The following is a 17,118-nucleotide window of genomic DNA, read 5'->3' as shown; positions in this document are numbered from 1 at the left end:
GACTCTCTCAAATGCAATGCTGCAACGTCCCTGTCCTTAGTTAAAATAGCAATTTTCTCACAATTTACAAATAGTTGGAAACATCTGGGATATTGTAGGTACTCAACTGAACAAAATATATAACACTGGCCTAGTGGTTTTTGGATATTTTACTGCAAAAATACTACATAGTTCACCTTTAACAGTAGTTCGGCTGCCGCAACATCAGTGTTTTTTTTTGTTTTTTTTCGGACCATAAACTTTTATTCCAATGCTTTCATTATATTTGATGTTTGCAAAACAGAAGTATAAATCGTATATTCAGTTTAAGAGCATTGAATTCAAAAGGTTTGTAACTGAACTGCGCGCAGTGTGCACATTTTGATGCTTAAATTATGTTCAATGACTGGGTCAAACGTGTTTGCAAATCAGCCTGAATCCACTTCAATTAATTTGGACTGCTCTCTCAGTAGCTACGTTTCCATAAGAGATTTGCACAAAACCTTTGTGATATTTAGGCTGCTAAATGTCGACAAAAAACTATTGAGAAGTAATTCCAAAAAGTATGTTGGTAAGTTTGTGTCCTAGCACCGCAGTAGCCATTATTTTTAATGGAAGAAGACATAGGCGTGTTATCCATGCATTAATTAAAATTCAAAGAACGAAATGTTTGAATTTGCATGGTGGAAACTCTGTTATCTGTTAACTGTTATTTTGGCTATATATATATATTTGCTGGATAATATGAATTTTTTCACAGCTCTCCCATGATTCTGAAAAAACTAAACTAAATAACATCAATACTGAGTTGTACTATAAATGATTCAATTAAAACATGTATTAATTTAAAATTATATATATATATATATATATATATATATATATATATATATATATATATATATATATATATATATATATATAATTTTAAATTATATATAAAAGTAAAGTATTAAGTTAAAATTATATATATATATATATATATATATATATATATATATATATATATATATATATATATATATATATAAAAAAATAATTTTAAATTAATACATGTTTTAATAGAATCATTTATAGTACAACTCAGTATTGATGTTATTTAGTTTAGTTTTTTCAGAATCATGGGAGAGCTGTGAAAAAATTCATATTATCCAGCAAATATATATATATTCACAGTTTATATATATACACAGTTTATCCATAGGTTTCATCAGTCACTGGCACCTGGTGGAATAATATTGTAATAGAATATTTATTTAAAGCTTAACATTACTTTCAAAAGTAATTTACTTATTTTAATCACGGCTGCCACAACATCAGTGTTTATATTTCCGACCACAAACTTTTTTTTTTTTTTTTTTTTTTACAATACTTGTTTGTATTTTGTATTCACCACTTGCAGTCTCTTGACCAACACAAAATTAATTTAGCTAACTTAAATAATATTTATAATTTGTAATATTTAATTTTAAGTTGTAATATTTAGTTTTAGAGTTTCGCCAAAGTTTGATTGACAGGCGATCTGACAGTTAACAGAATTATAAAAACGGGTGCACCTCCAAATCCCCCCATATGCCGTATTCCTCAAACTTTGGATAAAAGCGTCTGCAAAATGAATAGGCTACATGTGAATGTAAAAGAGAAAGGCGAGCAGTTCATTATTATTTAGCATATAATTTAACAAAGAATTAACATTTTAGAGCCAGGGATACTCTTTCAATACTCTTTCAATTCTGCCATGGTTTTTCTCACACTTCAACAATATATGGTATTCATGTGATGTAGAACAGTGGTTTTCAAACCCTGGGTCGGGAGACTTAAAAAAAATGGATCAGTCTATAGGGCTATATAAAAGGAATAAATACATTGAATATATTTGACTTAAACAAGTAACAGATTAATAAAAATAAGAAAGAAAGAAAGAAAGAAAGAAAGAAAGAAAGAAAGAAAGAAAGAAAGAAAGAAAGAAAGAAAGAAAGAAAGAAAGAAAGAAAAAACTTCTTACTAAATAGAAAGACCATGTTTTGCAGAGGTAAAGTGATGTAATGAATGAACAGTTTATCTAATTGCATTAGTAAAATACTAATGTTCGCTAATAAATTACAGTTTTACCTTAAACTTTATGTAAGCAGCTGTTCTGGGTTCTCCAGAGGCCACAGCCAGTGTGATTTTGTACACACACACACACACAATATATATATATATATATATATTGTATATATTATTGTATATATTATATATATATATATATATATATAAAATTTATTTATTTATTTTTAAATGCATGTAATATATTTTTTTATTAGCCTAATGTTTTTATTCTGCAGTTGTGCAGTTTTAAGGGGACATATGGCAATTTTTGAATATATTTGCTGATATTAGTAATGATATTTGTATACAGATTTATTTAAAATACCAACATTTTATGAAAAAAAATCACATTAAATATCTAAATTTCTCTGTTTAATTCATGGTGAAAACATGAATGTGCAGATTAGTGGAAGATTGCTGCCATCTACTGGAAAACAAGAGAATTTGAGAACTTGCTATTTGTGTTTAGGCTGTAATGTGGCATAGGTGCCTTTAAAAAATAATAATAATATCATGAATATAATGATGGGATAGAATGGATTGGACATCATATAAATCAACAACAATAAAAATTAATGCATTACAAAAATAAAACAGTACAAGTTTTTCCACAACTGCAATAACATGTAGTGCTAAACCTTGATACACGGGGCACCAAGTAAAATTTTGGCTAGGGCAGCAAATTGGTCAGGGCCAGCCATGGGCAGGACAGTTTGCATGATAAAATAGCCTTATAATACTAGAATGTGATGTGTGAGGCCCGGGGGTAGCTACATTAAAGGGGATCTATATTGATGAACAATTGTTGTTTATGTGGATATTTAAAAATAATATAAAAAAATCGTATATTAAGTTTAACAGCAATGGATTCAAGAAGTTTGATTCTGAAACCAAAACTAAGCTAAAGAATGCATATAGAACCCGAATACAAGTTTTAATAGACTCATAGAACCTTGAGTAAATTAGGCCTATATGCTTTCTTTAGTTTAGTTTTGTTTTCAGAATCATGGAAGAACTGTGAAAAAAAATCCATATTATCTAGAAACTAAAAATTATTTATAATATATCTGGCATCTAGCCTATACTATTATTAGCACGGTTTCTAATACTACAATATTCAATCTTACAGACTAGGATGAAGTCTTTATGTACATTAACAAGGATTTAAATCGATTATAATGCATTATAACCATAAGCTGCAAATTACTTTATGCCCCTATAATAATGATTATAAGATGAGAGACATGAGAGACAGTGAAAATGCATGTTAGATCCAGTGTTGAGATAATAAGATCTCTCTCTGCATGAGTTCAGAAAAGATTATTTTTTTTTTTTATATATATATATTCCAAATCAACAGCTTATGTTAACTCATTATGATACCAGCCTACGAGTCAGTGAAGTCAGCAGAGGAAATATCAGAAGAAAGGAGACAAAATCATGGTAAAAATAAACAATGTGTTTATTGAATAATCTTAACCTTACTCAATGTGTTACTCAGACAGTTGCACTGAGGAAAAGACAGGAGGAAGAGCTAGAGGTAGCAGAGCTGAAGATGATGAGGTTCTCTTTGGGAGTGACGAGGGTGGATTGGATCAGGAATAAGTACAACAACATGTGAGATGTTTTGGAGACAAAGTTAGAGGCCAGGTTGAGATGGTTTGGACATGTTTAGGGGGTGGAGAGTGAATATATTGGATATATATAGTGAATAATAATAATAATTATTTTGATTATTATTGGTAAAAGGATACTGAGGTTAGAGCTGCCAGGCAGGAGGTCAAGAGTAAGACCAAAGAGGAGGTTTATGGATGTAGTGAAGGAGGACAGGAAGGTTGTCGGTCTGAGAGAAGAGGATACAGAGGATAGGAATAGATGGAGGCAGATGATTCGCTGTGGCGACCCCTGAAGGGAACAGCCGAAAGGAAAAGAAGACTCAATGTGTTACTCAATGTGTTACTACCATGAAAAGTAAATGGACAATTAATGACAGCATGGTCCCATGACATTGAAGCTTTACAAATTAAAACTCGTTAACAAAATAACTTTTAACTCTTACTTGGAAAACAATAACAAACAATATCAAATTAATCTGTTTGACAATTTTTTAAAAGAGCTAACATGTAAATTATATAACGTAGGCCTACATATACATAAAATAATATGGAAAATACAAAGACATTAATTAACAGTAGCCCACTGCATGTGTACAGTTAAAATAGGTGAGTCTGGTGTTTAAAAGTTTGAAACATTAGCTCCTTTTGTCATGGAAAACGGAGAAAGATATACAAGCTTTTTCAGTTAATCTACCGAGCCGCTGGTTTATAACTATTGTTTTCTGGCGGCTCACCGTCGGCCCACGGTTTTTAATCAGTTGCTTAAGCTAACCAAAATGCCCATACACTATGGATAAAACAATGCAGACCTCTCAATAGCAGTTGCAAATTTATTTTTTATTAAATACATTTTCAGTGAACAGATTAAATAATACATTTATAAGATGATTTAATCCAACATGAACATTAAGTAAATTAGTAGCATTCAATTCAAGTTTATTTGTACACTTGTGAAAATTACCTGGTTTTACTGCAAAGGCTGTGGTTCATTTTCATAAGCTAACAAAATTAACCATAGTTTATTAATGATTTTGTAGTAAAACCATCACTACAAAATAACCATAGTGTCAAAACCAAGGTTACTATAGTTATGCTTACCATAATTTTACTCTGGAATTGCTACAATATTACTATAGTAGAACCAAGGTTTGAACAAAAGATAACATTGTTGCTACAGTTTTACCATATAAGTGTCCATATAACAATAGCAACCTAAGATAATATGCAAGTTTAAAGTTGTTCAGTTAAACAGACAAAATCATGCCATCCTTCCATATCTTTAGGGCAAGTTCTCAGATTTTTACTCTTTTTTAAATTACATGAGATATCTGTTTATTTATCAACAAAACTGTCATGCAAACCTTCCCTTTAAGACACATGCCCGGTTTCGGATAAATGTAAATTCTGTCATTAAAACCTCATGTCGTTTCAAACCCGTAAACCCTTCGTTCATCCTCAAATTAAGATTTCTGATCAAATCAGAGCTCTCGGACCCTCCATAGACAGAAATGTAATGAACACTTTCAAGGTCCAGAAAGGAAGTAAAGCCATATGGCATATTAAATAGTCCATATGACTCCAGTGTTTCAGCCTTAATGTTATAAAGCCAAAACAATACTTTAATGCACAAAAACAAACACAAATAATGACTTTATTCAACAATTTCAGTCTAGCCTGTGCGCCCTGAGTACCTTAAGTCTCTGGATGTTGTGGGGCTGTCTTGGCTGACGCGCCTCTGCAGCATCGCGTGGCAGTTGGGGACAGTGCCTATGGACTGACAGACCAGGGGTAGTCCCTCTTTTCAAGAAGGGGGACCAGAGAGTGTGTTCCAACTACAGGGGGATCACACTTCTCAGCCTCCCTGGGAAAGTCTATGCCAGGGTACTGGAGAGGAGAATTCGGCCGATAGTGGAACCTCGGATTCAGGAGGAGCAGTGTGGTTTTCATCCCGGTCGTGGAACACTGGACAAGCTCTATATCCTTCACAGGGTGCTGGAGGGTTCATCTGAGTTTGCCCAACCAGTTCACATGTGCTTTGTGGATTTGGAGAAGGCATCCGACTGTGTTCCTCGTGGCAACCTGTGGGGGGTGCTCTGGGAGTATGGGGTCCGGGGCACCTTGCTTAGGGCTGTACGGTCCCTTTACGACCGGAGCAGGAGCTTGGTTTCGCATTGCCGGCAGTAAGTCAAATTTGGTCCTGGTGCATGTTAGTCTCCAGCAGGGCTGCCCTTTGTCACCAGTTCTGTTCATAATTTTTATGGACAGAATATCTAAATGCAGCCAATGGCCGGAGAGTGTCCGGTTTGGGGACCACGCGATTTCGTCACTGTTCTTTGCAGATGATGTTGTCGTTTTGGCAACCTCAGACCAGGACCTTCAGCATGCACTAGGACGGTTTGCAGCCGAGTGTGAATCGGCTGGGATGAGAATCAGCACCTCCAAGTCCGAGGCCATGGTTCTCAGTCGGAAAAGGGTAGCTTGCTCACTTCAGGTTGGTGCAGAGTTCTTGCCTCAAGTGGAGGAGTTTAAGTATCTTGGGGTCTTGTTCACGAGTGAGGGAAGGATGGAATGGGAGATTGACAGATGGATCGGTGCAGCATCTGCAGTAATGTGGGCGATGTACCGATCTGTCATGGTGAAGAAGGAGCTGAGCCGTAAGGCGAAACTCTCGATTTACCGGTCAATCTACGTTCCTACTCTCACCTATGGTCATGAGCTGTGGGTCATGACCGAAAGGACAAGATCCCGGATACAGGCGGCTGAAATGAGCTTTCTCCGCAGCGTGGCCGGGCACTCCCTTAGAGATAGGGGGAGAAGCTCGGTCACTCGGGAGGAGATCAGAGTAGAGCCGTTGCTCCTTCACATGGAGAGGAGCCAGCTGAGGTGGCTCGGGCATCTATTTCGGATGCCTCCTGGACGCCTTCCCTGGGAGGTGTTCCGGGCACGTCCCACTGGGAGGAGGCCCCGGGGAAGACCCAGGACACGCTGGAAGGATTATGTCTCCCAGCTGGCTTGGGAATGCCTCGGGGTACCCCCGGAGGAGCTGGAGGAAGTGGCCAGAGAGAAGGAAGTCTGGGTTTCTCTGCTTAGACTGTTGCCCCCGCGACCCGGCCCAGGATAAGCGGAAGATGATGGATGGATGGATGGATGGATGGATGGAACACTATTTCTCATCATTAATGGTTTTATTGTATCTTTAGTAAAATAGATGCAGCCTTGGTGAACACAAGATAGAGCTCTTTCAAAAACATAAACTCTATTAAGCCGATACTTTTGAACATTAGAGTATGTTACTAGTCGTATTGGATATTTCCTTTGACAGAGATCCACTCTGCTGGGGTGCAGCATAACATCAGCATGGAAGAATCTAGGAACATAAGCAGCAAGCCAACAATATTTAGTATATAATGGCAGTTTATTGGAAGGAAAGAAGCTAAAGAAGAAGAGAAATGCAGAAAAGAGAAAGAAGAATATACAGAAAATAATTAATTAAGATGAGAGTTTATGTTATAGGTTTACTTGTTAATTTAATATGGCCCATATAGTGTCACTTACGTTTTAATTGTCAGCCTTCTTAAAATGTATAATTTTCCTAAAAAAAATATTATAAAAGCATGGTGATATTACGTAAAACATACTGTGAAATAAATGCATATGAAGTAATTTAATGAACTTCCTCAGTTCACCTGTTTCCTACCTGTCAGCAGCTTCCTTCAGAAATGTCGTAATCTTAGGAGCTTCAGCTGTTGTAGATGGGTTATTTTATCCCTCCTGAAATTACAGAACATTTTTACAATATTTGTTTAACAATTTGCAGCTAATTTTCACCCTCCGTGTAATTGACACTGATTAACAGTAACGTGTGTAACGTTATAGTTTTAGGTTTTTAAAAACATACCGTTGACAAATTACCAGTAAAAACCTTCACAAAACTATCAAAACCCTCTCACTTTCACATAAATATTTATTTATAAGCTCAAACTTTCATAAACAAGAGCTCAATCGATGGCGTTAGCCTAACTTACCTCTTATGAAAACGGTTGAGATGCTAACAGACTTTTTCCGAAGACACTAACGTTACACCATTTCTATAAAGTAATATTCAACAGAAGTGTTTCAGTAACATGTAAGAAATATGTCAGGAACAGTTGTGTGTATTATTTGTGTTATTTAGAGACTAAACTCACCTGAAAGTAGTGAAAACAAAAGCGACAGACGGGAGTTGTGCTGCTTGTCAGTTGTCGTGTCTCCGTTTCCATGGCGGCAGCTCCGCGCCGCTCCAGCTGACCTTTTGAATTTTGTTTTACAGTCTATGGTTTGAACTTTGAACCATGGTTTGAAAGCGGTTCAAATGTTTAACAAGCATGCGTCACGTACAGTCACGCATGATTTACATAAATAACCATCTACAATTAAAACATTACATAAATAAAAAACTCAGAATTTAAAATTAATTTTGTAGCTATACCCATTCATAGGTGCAAAAGCCACCCCAGCACCAGATAGTGAGACAAAGTGGCACTTTTATATTAGTTTTAAATTATATTAGTTTAACATTTTGTATTATTTTGTTTAGTGATACTCAACCCAATTATTTCGTTTGAAAGCTGATTGCATGTAGTATTTTTCCATAGAAAAGCTTTGCTTTGGTTATATGCCAAGCAATATTAAGATTTCAGATTATTTTCAACTGTAAAAATAAATTAAATAATGATATACATATAAAATAAATGTATAAAATAAAGGTGTCCTGTAAGTGACTGGCAATCGGCTTGCCACTGGTGTACCGACGGTGGCCCAGCCGCGGCAAACCGCTGGTGGCGTGCCGTCCAAAAAAACACTGGCAGATCGACGTAAAGATTGGTCGGCTTGCTGATGGTGTACCGACGGAGGTCCGACCGTGTCAAACCGCTGACATTGCGCCGCCCAAAAAACGCTGGTGGACAGCCAGGTCATTGTTAGCTTGGTTAATTTTGCTCGGAGTACGCGCCATATGTATGTTTAATTTTGGCGCGCTGTACGCGCCAAAGTGTGCATGTTACAAAGTCATATTAAAGACCTCGTCCGAACGCCATACCCCTCAGCACTTGGTGCCCTACGCGCAGCGCGTGATCCGCGCGTTGGTGGGAGATGGCAATGCCTGGGACATTGGGCTATGGGGTGCTTTTCACAAAATTATAGTGAATACTTTTCGAGTTCTAACTAGCGAGATTCTGAGTCATGGAGACATTTTTCATACTCAACGCAGATCATAACCGTTGAGATCGGTTGAGAAATGTCAACGTTATTGTGTTTTTCGCCTCCGTTTACTTGCACGTTTATAGAGGTCGGCGGTTTGGCGGACTAGTTGACGTAACGGTCCAAAAGCGAACAATGAGGAACGGTCCAAAACGACTAATGTGAGGCGTCTGTGTATTTATTATGCCAATGGGTTCTGGTTGTCACGATTTCCATTTCCATGTAGTGAGCCAAGCAATAATGTGAGAGTATAATGTTCGCTGTTATCGTTAAATCAAATCATTCAGTGACATAATCACGCAAGTAGGCTACAACACATTTATTCGTGATTTTCTAACCTTTTCAATTTCAACACCATCTCTCCTTCAAGAGCCATCATCCCGCATATGTATAGTGATGTCCGATGATCTAATGAATCGTTCTCTTGAGCTGTAAACAAAATTTAGTTCCGGGTTTATGACGCAAAACGCACAGCCGAAGTAGTACGTCAGACTCTTCTTTTCTTCTCAGTATCACTACCAACTGGACAGCTCCGTTATGTTATTTATTTATTTATTTTATTTTATTTTATTGGGGGGAGGGGGGAGGGCAGTTCATTATCAAACTAAAATAGCCAACCTAATATATAAGAAGTTACACAGTGATCACACATAAATGCGTATAAATAGTACGAGTGAGCAATGTCGTGGAATGTATACGCCAAAACAGATTTTGGCGTGCATATGATACGCTGTTTTTCGAGGGCATATAACTTTATGGCTTATATATGACACGCTCTCTTGGGTAGGTTTAGGGTAGTGGGGTGGGGGGTTCGTATGTACGCCATAAAGTGCATATCATATGCACGCGAAAAACAGCGTATGCACGACATTGCACACACTCGTACTATTTATACGCATTTTTTTGTGAGATCCGGCTGCAAATATTCAGTAATTGTCACTGCTCTGTGGTGTTTCCAAGTAGAGACCTGCGCGGGACGGATTTTATACCTTCTCCTAACCTTCTCCTTGTCTGCACAATGAATGTCTGCACAATGAATGTCTGCACAATGAATCTTCCATAATGTCAATACTTTCTTTGCTATAATCAGAGGATTTGCCAGCATACAGAATCAGCACTGCGCAAATAACTCCTGTGAGTGGATTCTATCTTAAATGCATCTGTTTGGCCATTGCGTTTTAGAAATAAACACATTGGTACACTGTAAAAAAAAAAGGCAAATTTTGAACTTTTGCAGTAGAATCGACTTGGATGTTTAAGTTATTTCAACTTAAATTATGTTAAACTGACTTTAAAAAGTGAGTTACATCTTGTATAACTAATAAAAACAAGTTTAGCATTGCTTAACTTATTTTGATGAGTTAAAACAATGTAAAAACATATGCTGTCATAACTTATTGAACATGTCATTTTTTACAGTGTATGCACAATGCAGCAAAAACGACTCTACCTCCTTGCACATGTAAATCGTTTTTTACTTAGTTTTAGTTGTTCTTGGTAGTTTTGTGCAATAGATGAATAGCAATTTATTTGTATCTAGATGTTTTATTTTTAGATATTTTTGTCTTGCGGGAGTCCCGCAAATATTCTCCCGCAATCCGCACACACAAGAGTAGTTTACCGCCCGCGCCCAATCAGCCATCAAATCTAGTCCTGTGGCCACTCTATCCGTTGGGTTACGCGAGTCCCGCTAGGGGTGCAGGTCTGCAGGTATTCTCAAGAATATTTTTGCACATGTGAAAAGGATGATTTAAAAAAAAAAATCAATAGGCCAATTGGAATGCGAGTGAAGAGCCTATATAAATAATGGTTTAGCATTCAAATAGCTATGGCGAATATGAAAACATTTGGACTAGAAAGAGTTAGGCTACGTGAGCATAACGCTGTTACTTTCAATTCCTCATTAAATTATTTAGTTTTGGATTTATAGTTAGGCTATAGCTAGCCAACTAAAATATTGTTTAATTCTTGATCTATCTGAGTACCTTTACATTTGAAGGATTGTTAAGTGAAAGTGAACTAAAATAACATTTAGCCTATGTTGTACTGGTTTTAGTTTTCTTTTTTATATATCATTAGGCTACTATACACTAATTTTACAACTAAATGAAAAGATATGGATTTTTGTATACATTTTTTTTAAAATTTGCATTAGGCTAAGCTACAGGACATCGTCATTCAAAACATGACCTGTGCGAAAGACCTGCGTCTCTGTCCCCAGCACATTTCAAACCAAACTGACGCCCATGGTTATTTTCTCCAAAATAGGTGGTTTAAAATGATTATTAACCTGTAATTATAACATAATGAAAATCCCTATCAAATTATCCATTTTCTATAGGCAAATGTTATTAGTATGGTGCCTCATTTTTAAACAGAATTTTACACCTCGCTCATATAGGCCTATAATTTGGAATAAGGACCTACTGTATAAACTTACATCTCTTTTCTTTCATAGTTGGTTTTAAAAAATGTATTATTTTGGTATCTCAACTTTTTAATCAAAATTGGTTCAATCTGTAAGTATTCTGAGTTCTTGGTAAAACAAGGAATTCCTGTTACTCCAAAAGAGTTTGCAATTATGTTTTCAATTTCTGGGAATATTTTGGTTCTTAAAGCAGCTCTTACAAAATGTATTTCTTTTAGTTTTCCAGTCTAAGTTTTATTATTCATTTACAATAATTAATCTGTTTTAGTTCAAGGCATACCAAGCAGTAGTATACTGCCAACGCTCATGCCACAATCTTGTGGGAGTTAGACTAATTTCTCCCGTTTCTCTGTTCACTTAAGTTCTTCAGTGTGGGACGCTAAAAGCCAATATAATTGTTTGTCCTTCAGTTAGATATTAATTTATCCTAACAGTTGCAAATACTGACAATATAGCTTGGTCTGACAACAGCAGCTGTTCAATTTTCTTTTCTTTATACCTTCCCAACAGCCTTGCACAGCAGCACACTCCCACTGGGGAAAACAAATATCTTATTCCACACAGTCCCCTCCAACCCTAACCCCTGCTCCTCTGCTGTGATTGGGACAACTCTTTTCCACGGCACACAAACTTGTCTAGTCATGTATTCCCACAAAAAAAACTTAGCTTATGTACAAAGTAATTTAAGTATGATTAGACACTTCTGTTAATTTTTCTATTATCTTACACATTATATACAGACAATATACACTTTTTATTTTGTCTCCTCCCTTGGACTCACTTCACTTTTTACAACACTATCCCTATCCTGACAGCCTAGGCACTTCTTGTCTGACTCAGTCAAACTTGGATCGCTTCCCAGACAAGTGCACCCTTACACACACAAACACACACACACACACACACACACACACACACACACACACACACACACACACACACACACACACACACACACACACCTGCTTCTCCTGCAGATGAGCACAAAGCACTTCTTGCATTCAAACGCACTTCTTGCGTTTATTCTACAACTACACACAGCACTTCTTGCATGTGTTGAATGCACTTCTTGCATTCGAACGCACTTCTTGCGTTTATTCTACAACTACACACAGCACTTCTTGCATGTGTTGAATGCACTTCTTGCATTCGAACGCACTACTTGCGTTTATTCTACTACTACACACAGCACTTCTTGCATGTGTTAATACGCAAGCGCTTTCCCTCAGACCTGGAAATTACTTCTTTTTTTTCAATTAATCATGTATTTCAAACATTTGTTTAGTAATAATTAATTATAGGTTCGTTTAGTAAGGCAATAGGTAGTTACCCAAGGCAGCAGCTCACAAGGGACCACACAAAACAAAATATAAGCAAAATTGCTTACCTTGTATTTCTTTGGCGTGTCTTTTGTTTTGTGAGGTCTCGTGCCAAGCCGCCACGGGCCCCAGCCCAGCCCAGCCCTTTCTGGCTCGCCAAATATGTTGTGGCAAATTTTAAGTTCTTAATTGTCTCTAGCTCTTTAAAGAAAATCTATCAGAGTCGAAGTTCCAGGTCTCAGAAGAAATAAACTTTATTGTTGGGACAACAAAGTGAGATGCAGCTCTCTTTCTTAGCTCACACTTTTATACAGTTTTAGCTCATGATTTCATAGCAGGTGCATTACTCCCCATACTTTTTGCCACATTTGCTCTATTCATAAACTTATCTAGTCTTCTTTGTAATGGTGGCCGACTGCCACTTGTTTTTCTTTCTCATCCAATAGGCATCATTCTATTCATCTTTTTTTTTGACAGTCACCTCATAGTTTTTTCCACAATTATATACAAACTTTGACACGTATCATATTAATCTGTGGACCATCCCCACCTTTCCAGTAACATGACAGTTTCCCAGCGCTTCTCACCAATTTTTCCCATACAATTAATGTAATATCTCTTGTTTCTCACGCCTTGGATGTTTTTTACGAGCGACAGACCTTGTTTTTTCTTGGTGCTCAGCCGAGGCCAGTTTATACTGCAGCTAAGGCCTAGTGAGGCTTACTAAGGCCTAGTGAAAATGAATTTCTTCTACACAAACACACACACACACCTCTTTAAATAAAGTTTAATAACTTTCAAAAAAAATTAAAAGGCGCTATATTTGTATATTAATTACATATTACATTTGTTCACATACAGAATGTTTTTATTTTATTTATTTTTTTACATGTTTTACATGTTTTTTGTCAGAGAAAAAAAACATATGTAACATCTCAGAATAAAGGAAAATACACTCAGAGGGAAAAAACAACAGACAGAAACATAACAGCCCTCAAACACAGATGAGACCACATAAAGAGGATATATTCAAACATAATCCAGGTTGGTGGATTACATAGAAAAGCGGAGATTCTGTAAACGTTTGAAATCCGGTTGATTTTTTTTCTAAACATTAAAAGCTCAACTAGCACAATGAGGATGCTGGTGTTTGTTCGCAGAATGTTGAGTGGGTGTGAATTTACTTCTCAAACACACTGCTTTGTTTAGTTGAAGCGAGGTGTATGAGAGAGAGAGAGAGAGAGAGAGAGAGAGAGAGAGAGAGAGAGAGAGAGAGAGAGAGAGAGAGAGAGAGAGAGAGAGAGAGAGAGAGAGAGAGAGAGAGAGAGAGAGAGAGAGAGAGATTTTTGGACACCAGTGGCCATTTTCTATTTACTGTGCAGATGCTTGCATATCACATTAGGGGTCTCATCTAGCTGACAGTCAGACACACAAATTAAATACTGCATTTGATGGCTGGAACAGGTAAGTGAAGGAGGGGAAAATAACCACACGTTCACACAGAAATCTCGTCACAGAAAATTACTACATAGTTACATTTGATAAAAGGGTCTTATGTCAATTTTTGCATTAAAGCATACATTTTTAAAACTGTACTTTAAATAGAATCTCTCACCTTTCCTCCCTTAAATACTAAGCATAAAACAATTGTACTAACCTGTGCATGGGTAAACACCATTAAATTCAAGAAAGCTAAGCCCTGAAACTTCTACCTGACTGGCAGCTTGTAGACAAATAAAGAGACTTTAAAGTACACATGGATCAGAATATGTTCTTCGTGGGTTTTTTTTTTTTTTAATTTCAAGAGGTGGTAGCTTGGCAGAAGTTTGCGTTTTTTTGTGACATGTTTTTTTCAACCATCAAACAAAAAGTATTACTCGTTCCGCCTTGTACTTCTTTTTTACACTTGCTGTTATTTTCAGAGAATACTTCCAGAACACTAATACATTATAAATATGATACCATATGATCAATGAAAATGAGCTAGAAGTGACATGTAAAAATTAGCTGTTGCTCAGTGTAACAATAATGTAACAATGTAACAATCTCCTTTTCATGATTGATTATCAGAAATGATAAGGCTGAGAAATGGAGGATAGGGAGAATCTTCATTGCAGGCTATGGCATGATTCAAGCAGTTAGGGCACGTCAAATTTGAACATGTACATCCACTGTCCTCAGGTAAACCTCAGTGGACACACATTTTCTCGAGAATGTAAGCAGGTGAAAAGTTTATTGTGCATGATGTCCCAGGTGTAAAAAGTCACCTGGATTACATAGACATTCTCTCAATTAAAACAAAATTATTGAGATTTATTAATGAATTATTCAAAATTATTTTGTTTAAAATTCTTATTTATATTTTAACCTGAACAGATAAATAAGTTTAGCCTTTAGTCATGCTTTTTTGGCTTGTGTAACTTCACTCCAAGTATTTATTTTGCCATTTCCAGTATTTTAGGAACCATAAAGCAAAAAGAGGCAAAATACAGGAAGAAAAACAAAAACAAAACAAAAACCCTTTCCTACACCTTCTGTAATACAGAACCATAAAACAACTGGATTCAAGACCCTTGTATGTAACAAGACATTCTTATTGAAGCAATGATATAATACACAAAATGTATACTGCCTCTCTTTAAGGAAAGCTGTCATTCAAAAATGTTTTGACCTATTAATATGAATGACTATTCCAAGCACTGATTGGCTGACTGCATAGGAACTGATCAGCAGCTAGTCTGAGGTTCGATATCAAGGTTTTCACCAAGTCAAAATTTAAGTCAACACACTAGTAGTGAGCACAAAAGCAGTACTGCGACTATTTCACTAAACACATGGCTGTGTTCAAACTGCAAGTCTAGCCACATACTAACAATGAGGAATCAAGCTTGTAGCACCTAAGAAGACTTAATCCAGTCTCCATAAACATTTTCCGATAAGTACAAATTCAAATAGTACAAATTCTTCTAAGTTATTGCAGAAGCTCACCTACTGACCTAAAACAATTAACAAAGAGGATGAGCTCCAAGTGATATGGCAGAAGTAAGTGCAATTGTGTGGGTATGTGCAGTATTTGAGACGTGTGTGGAGGGCATATGCACACATTAGTTGCGTAATTTCAGACTCTTTCTAATTTGAGAACATGTATTGCTTAGTTCAGAATGTGGTCCATGGGAAATGTAATAATGCATGATAAAGAGTGACTTCTTTTGGAGACACACAAAGCACAGACTATGAATTGACCTGCAACCCAGTTGAGCGCTATGGCAAAGCAGATTCAAGCCCTTTAAAAACAGTCACCAGAATCCTTTGTGATAAGGATATATTTTATACTCTTTTTAGGTGTGGAAGCATGCTTCAGATCCTTGACAGATCCAGTTATTGAGGGATACAGTAGGGATAGATGACAGGAATAGTATTGGGGTTGATTGAGAATCGAGTCCTGCACTTCTATAGCATTCTAGAGCCTTAATCTCTTTCCATTCTACCTGGAGATCATGGAGCTGGACATTGATTGATTGGAGGATGTGGTAGCGGCGCTGAGCTGAGAGAAACCACTGTGGCTAGATTCCAGACTGGTCATTGAGCCCCTGAGATTAAAACAGAGTAAAATAGCATGTGAGAAATGAATAAGACCAAATACTGTACATAAAATGATGTAAAAAATAAAATAAAATAAAAAAAAGGTTTCAAATGAAATATTTAGGTTCAATAATTTGATTAAAATAAATAAATAAATAAGCTACACCCCCCTCATTTGTTTTACCTGTTTAAATCCAGTCAAACATGCAGTTAAGGCAAGTAGCCAAACAAAGGCAAATAAGAGAAGTATTGACTTTCCTCGTATTTTACATGAGTGCCAAAAGCCTTCATAAAGTAAAAAGTTAAATGTACTTAAAATACAAGATTTCTCTCAAAATAAATACAGGACAAGTGACAAAACTGTAATTAATGCAAATATTTAAGTTATCAAAGCCCATGTGAGTTTAGAATATGCACACAAAAACAAAAGATTGATTTATGAAATTATTACACACCACAAGCCAAATGTGTTTTTCTGCTATTTTACCAGCCACTACTGAAAAGATTTCAAGGCTCAGTTATTGGGGGCTAATTAAGCTTTTTTTTTTTTCACTGATCGGTACCAGCCTTTTTTTTAAATGTCAGCTGTTACACAGTTGCCATGCAGTAAGTGGTGGTATGCACCTTCAAGTGGATTTGCAAACCACCATTGAAAAGAGGAAGATCAAATGTACGTCATGCGTGAAAATTAATAAGGTCTGTTCTAGCGAGTGGCACGCGTGCAAGCTCCTGTGTGTAGCATACTTGTAGTTATTTTGTATTTGCATCTGCCAATGCCATAATGTAATGGGTTGCATCTTACTTCACACTTGACTGACAGACATTCCGACAACACCAGCTTCATACTTTCTAACCTTCTCTATCC

At 36.4% G+C, this 17,118-nt stretch overlaps 2 protein-coding genes across 3 annotated transcripts in view; both read right to left on the bottom strand.

Annotated features, from left to right (window-relative positions):
• Window positions 1-9,436, bottom strand: part of LOC137094161 (endonuclease V-like) — a 281,174-nt gene extending 271,738 nt beyond the window's left edge. Inside the window, exon 1 of the mRNA XM_067459490.1 lies at window positions 9,263-9,436. Within this exon, the coding sequence (XP_067315591.1) occupies window positions 9,263-9,303 (41 nt within the window). The 5' untranslated portion in view covers window positions 9,304-9,436. The remainder of the gene's footprint in view (window positions 1-9,262) is intronic.
• Window positions 9,437-13,442: 4,006 nt separating this feature from the next.
• The window catches only part of si:dkey-237i9.1 (SEC14-like protein 1), a 244,779-nt gene continuing 241,103 nt past the window's right edge, over window positions 13,443-17,118 (bottom strand). For both annotated transcript variants that reach the window (XM_067459467.1, XM_067459468.1), the window contains one exon: window positions 13,443-16,261. In XM_067459467.1, the coding sequence (XP_067315568.1) occupies window positions 16,156-16,261 (106 nt within the window). In that variant the 3' untranslated portion in view covers window positions 13,443-16,155. The remainder of the gene's footprint in view (window positions 16,262-17,118) is intronic.

This window comes from Pseudorasbora parva, chromosome 12, assembly GCF_024679245.1.
Source record: "Pseudorasbora parva isolate DD20220531a chromosome 12, ASM2467924v1, whole genome shotgun sequence".
Taxonomy (NCBI): Eukaryota; Metazoa; Chordata; class Actinopteri; order Cypriniformes; family Gobionidae; genus Pseudorasbora; species Pseudorasbora parva.
This window is presented reverse-complemented; position numbering and strand designations above follow the sequence as displayed.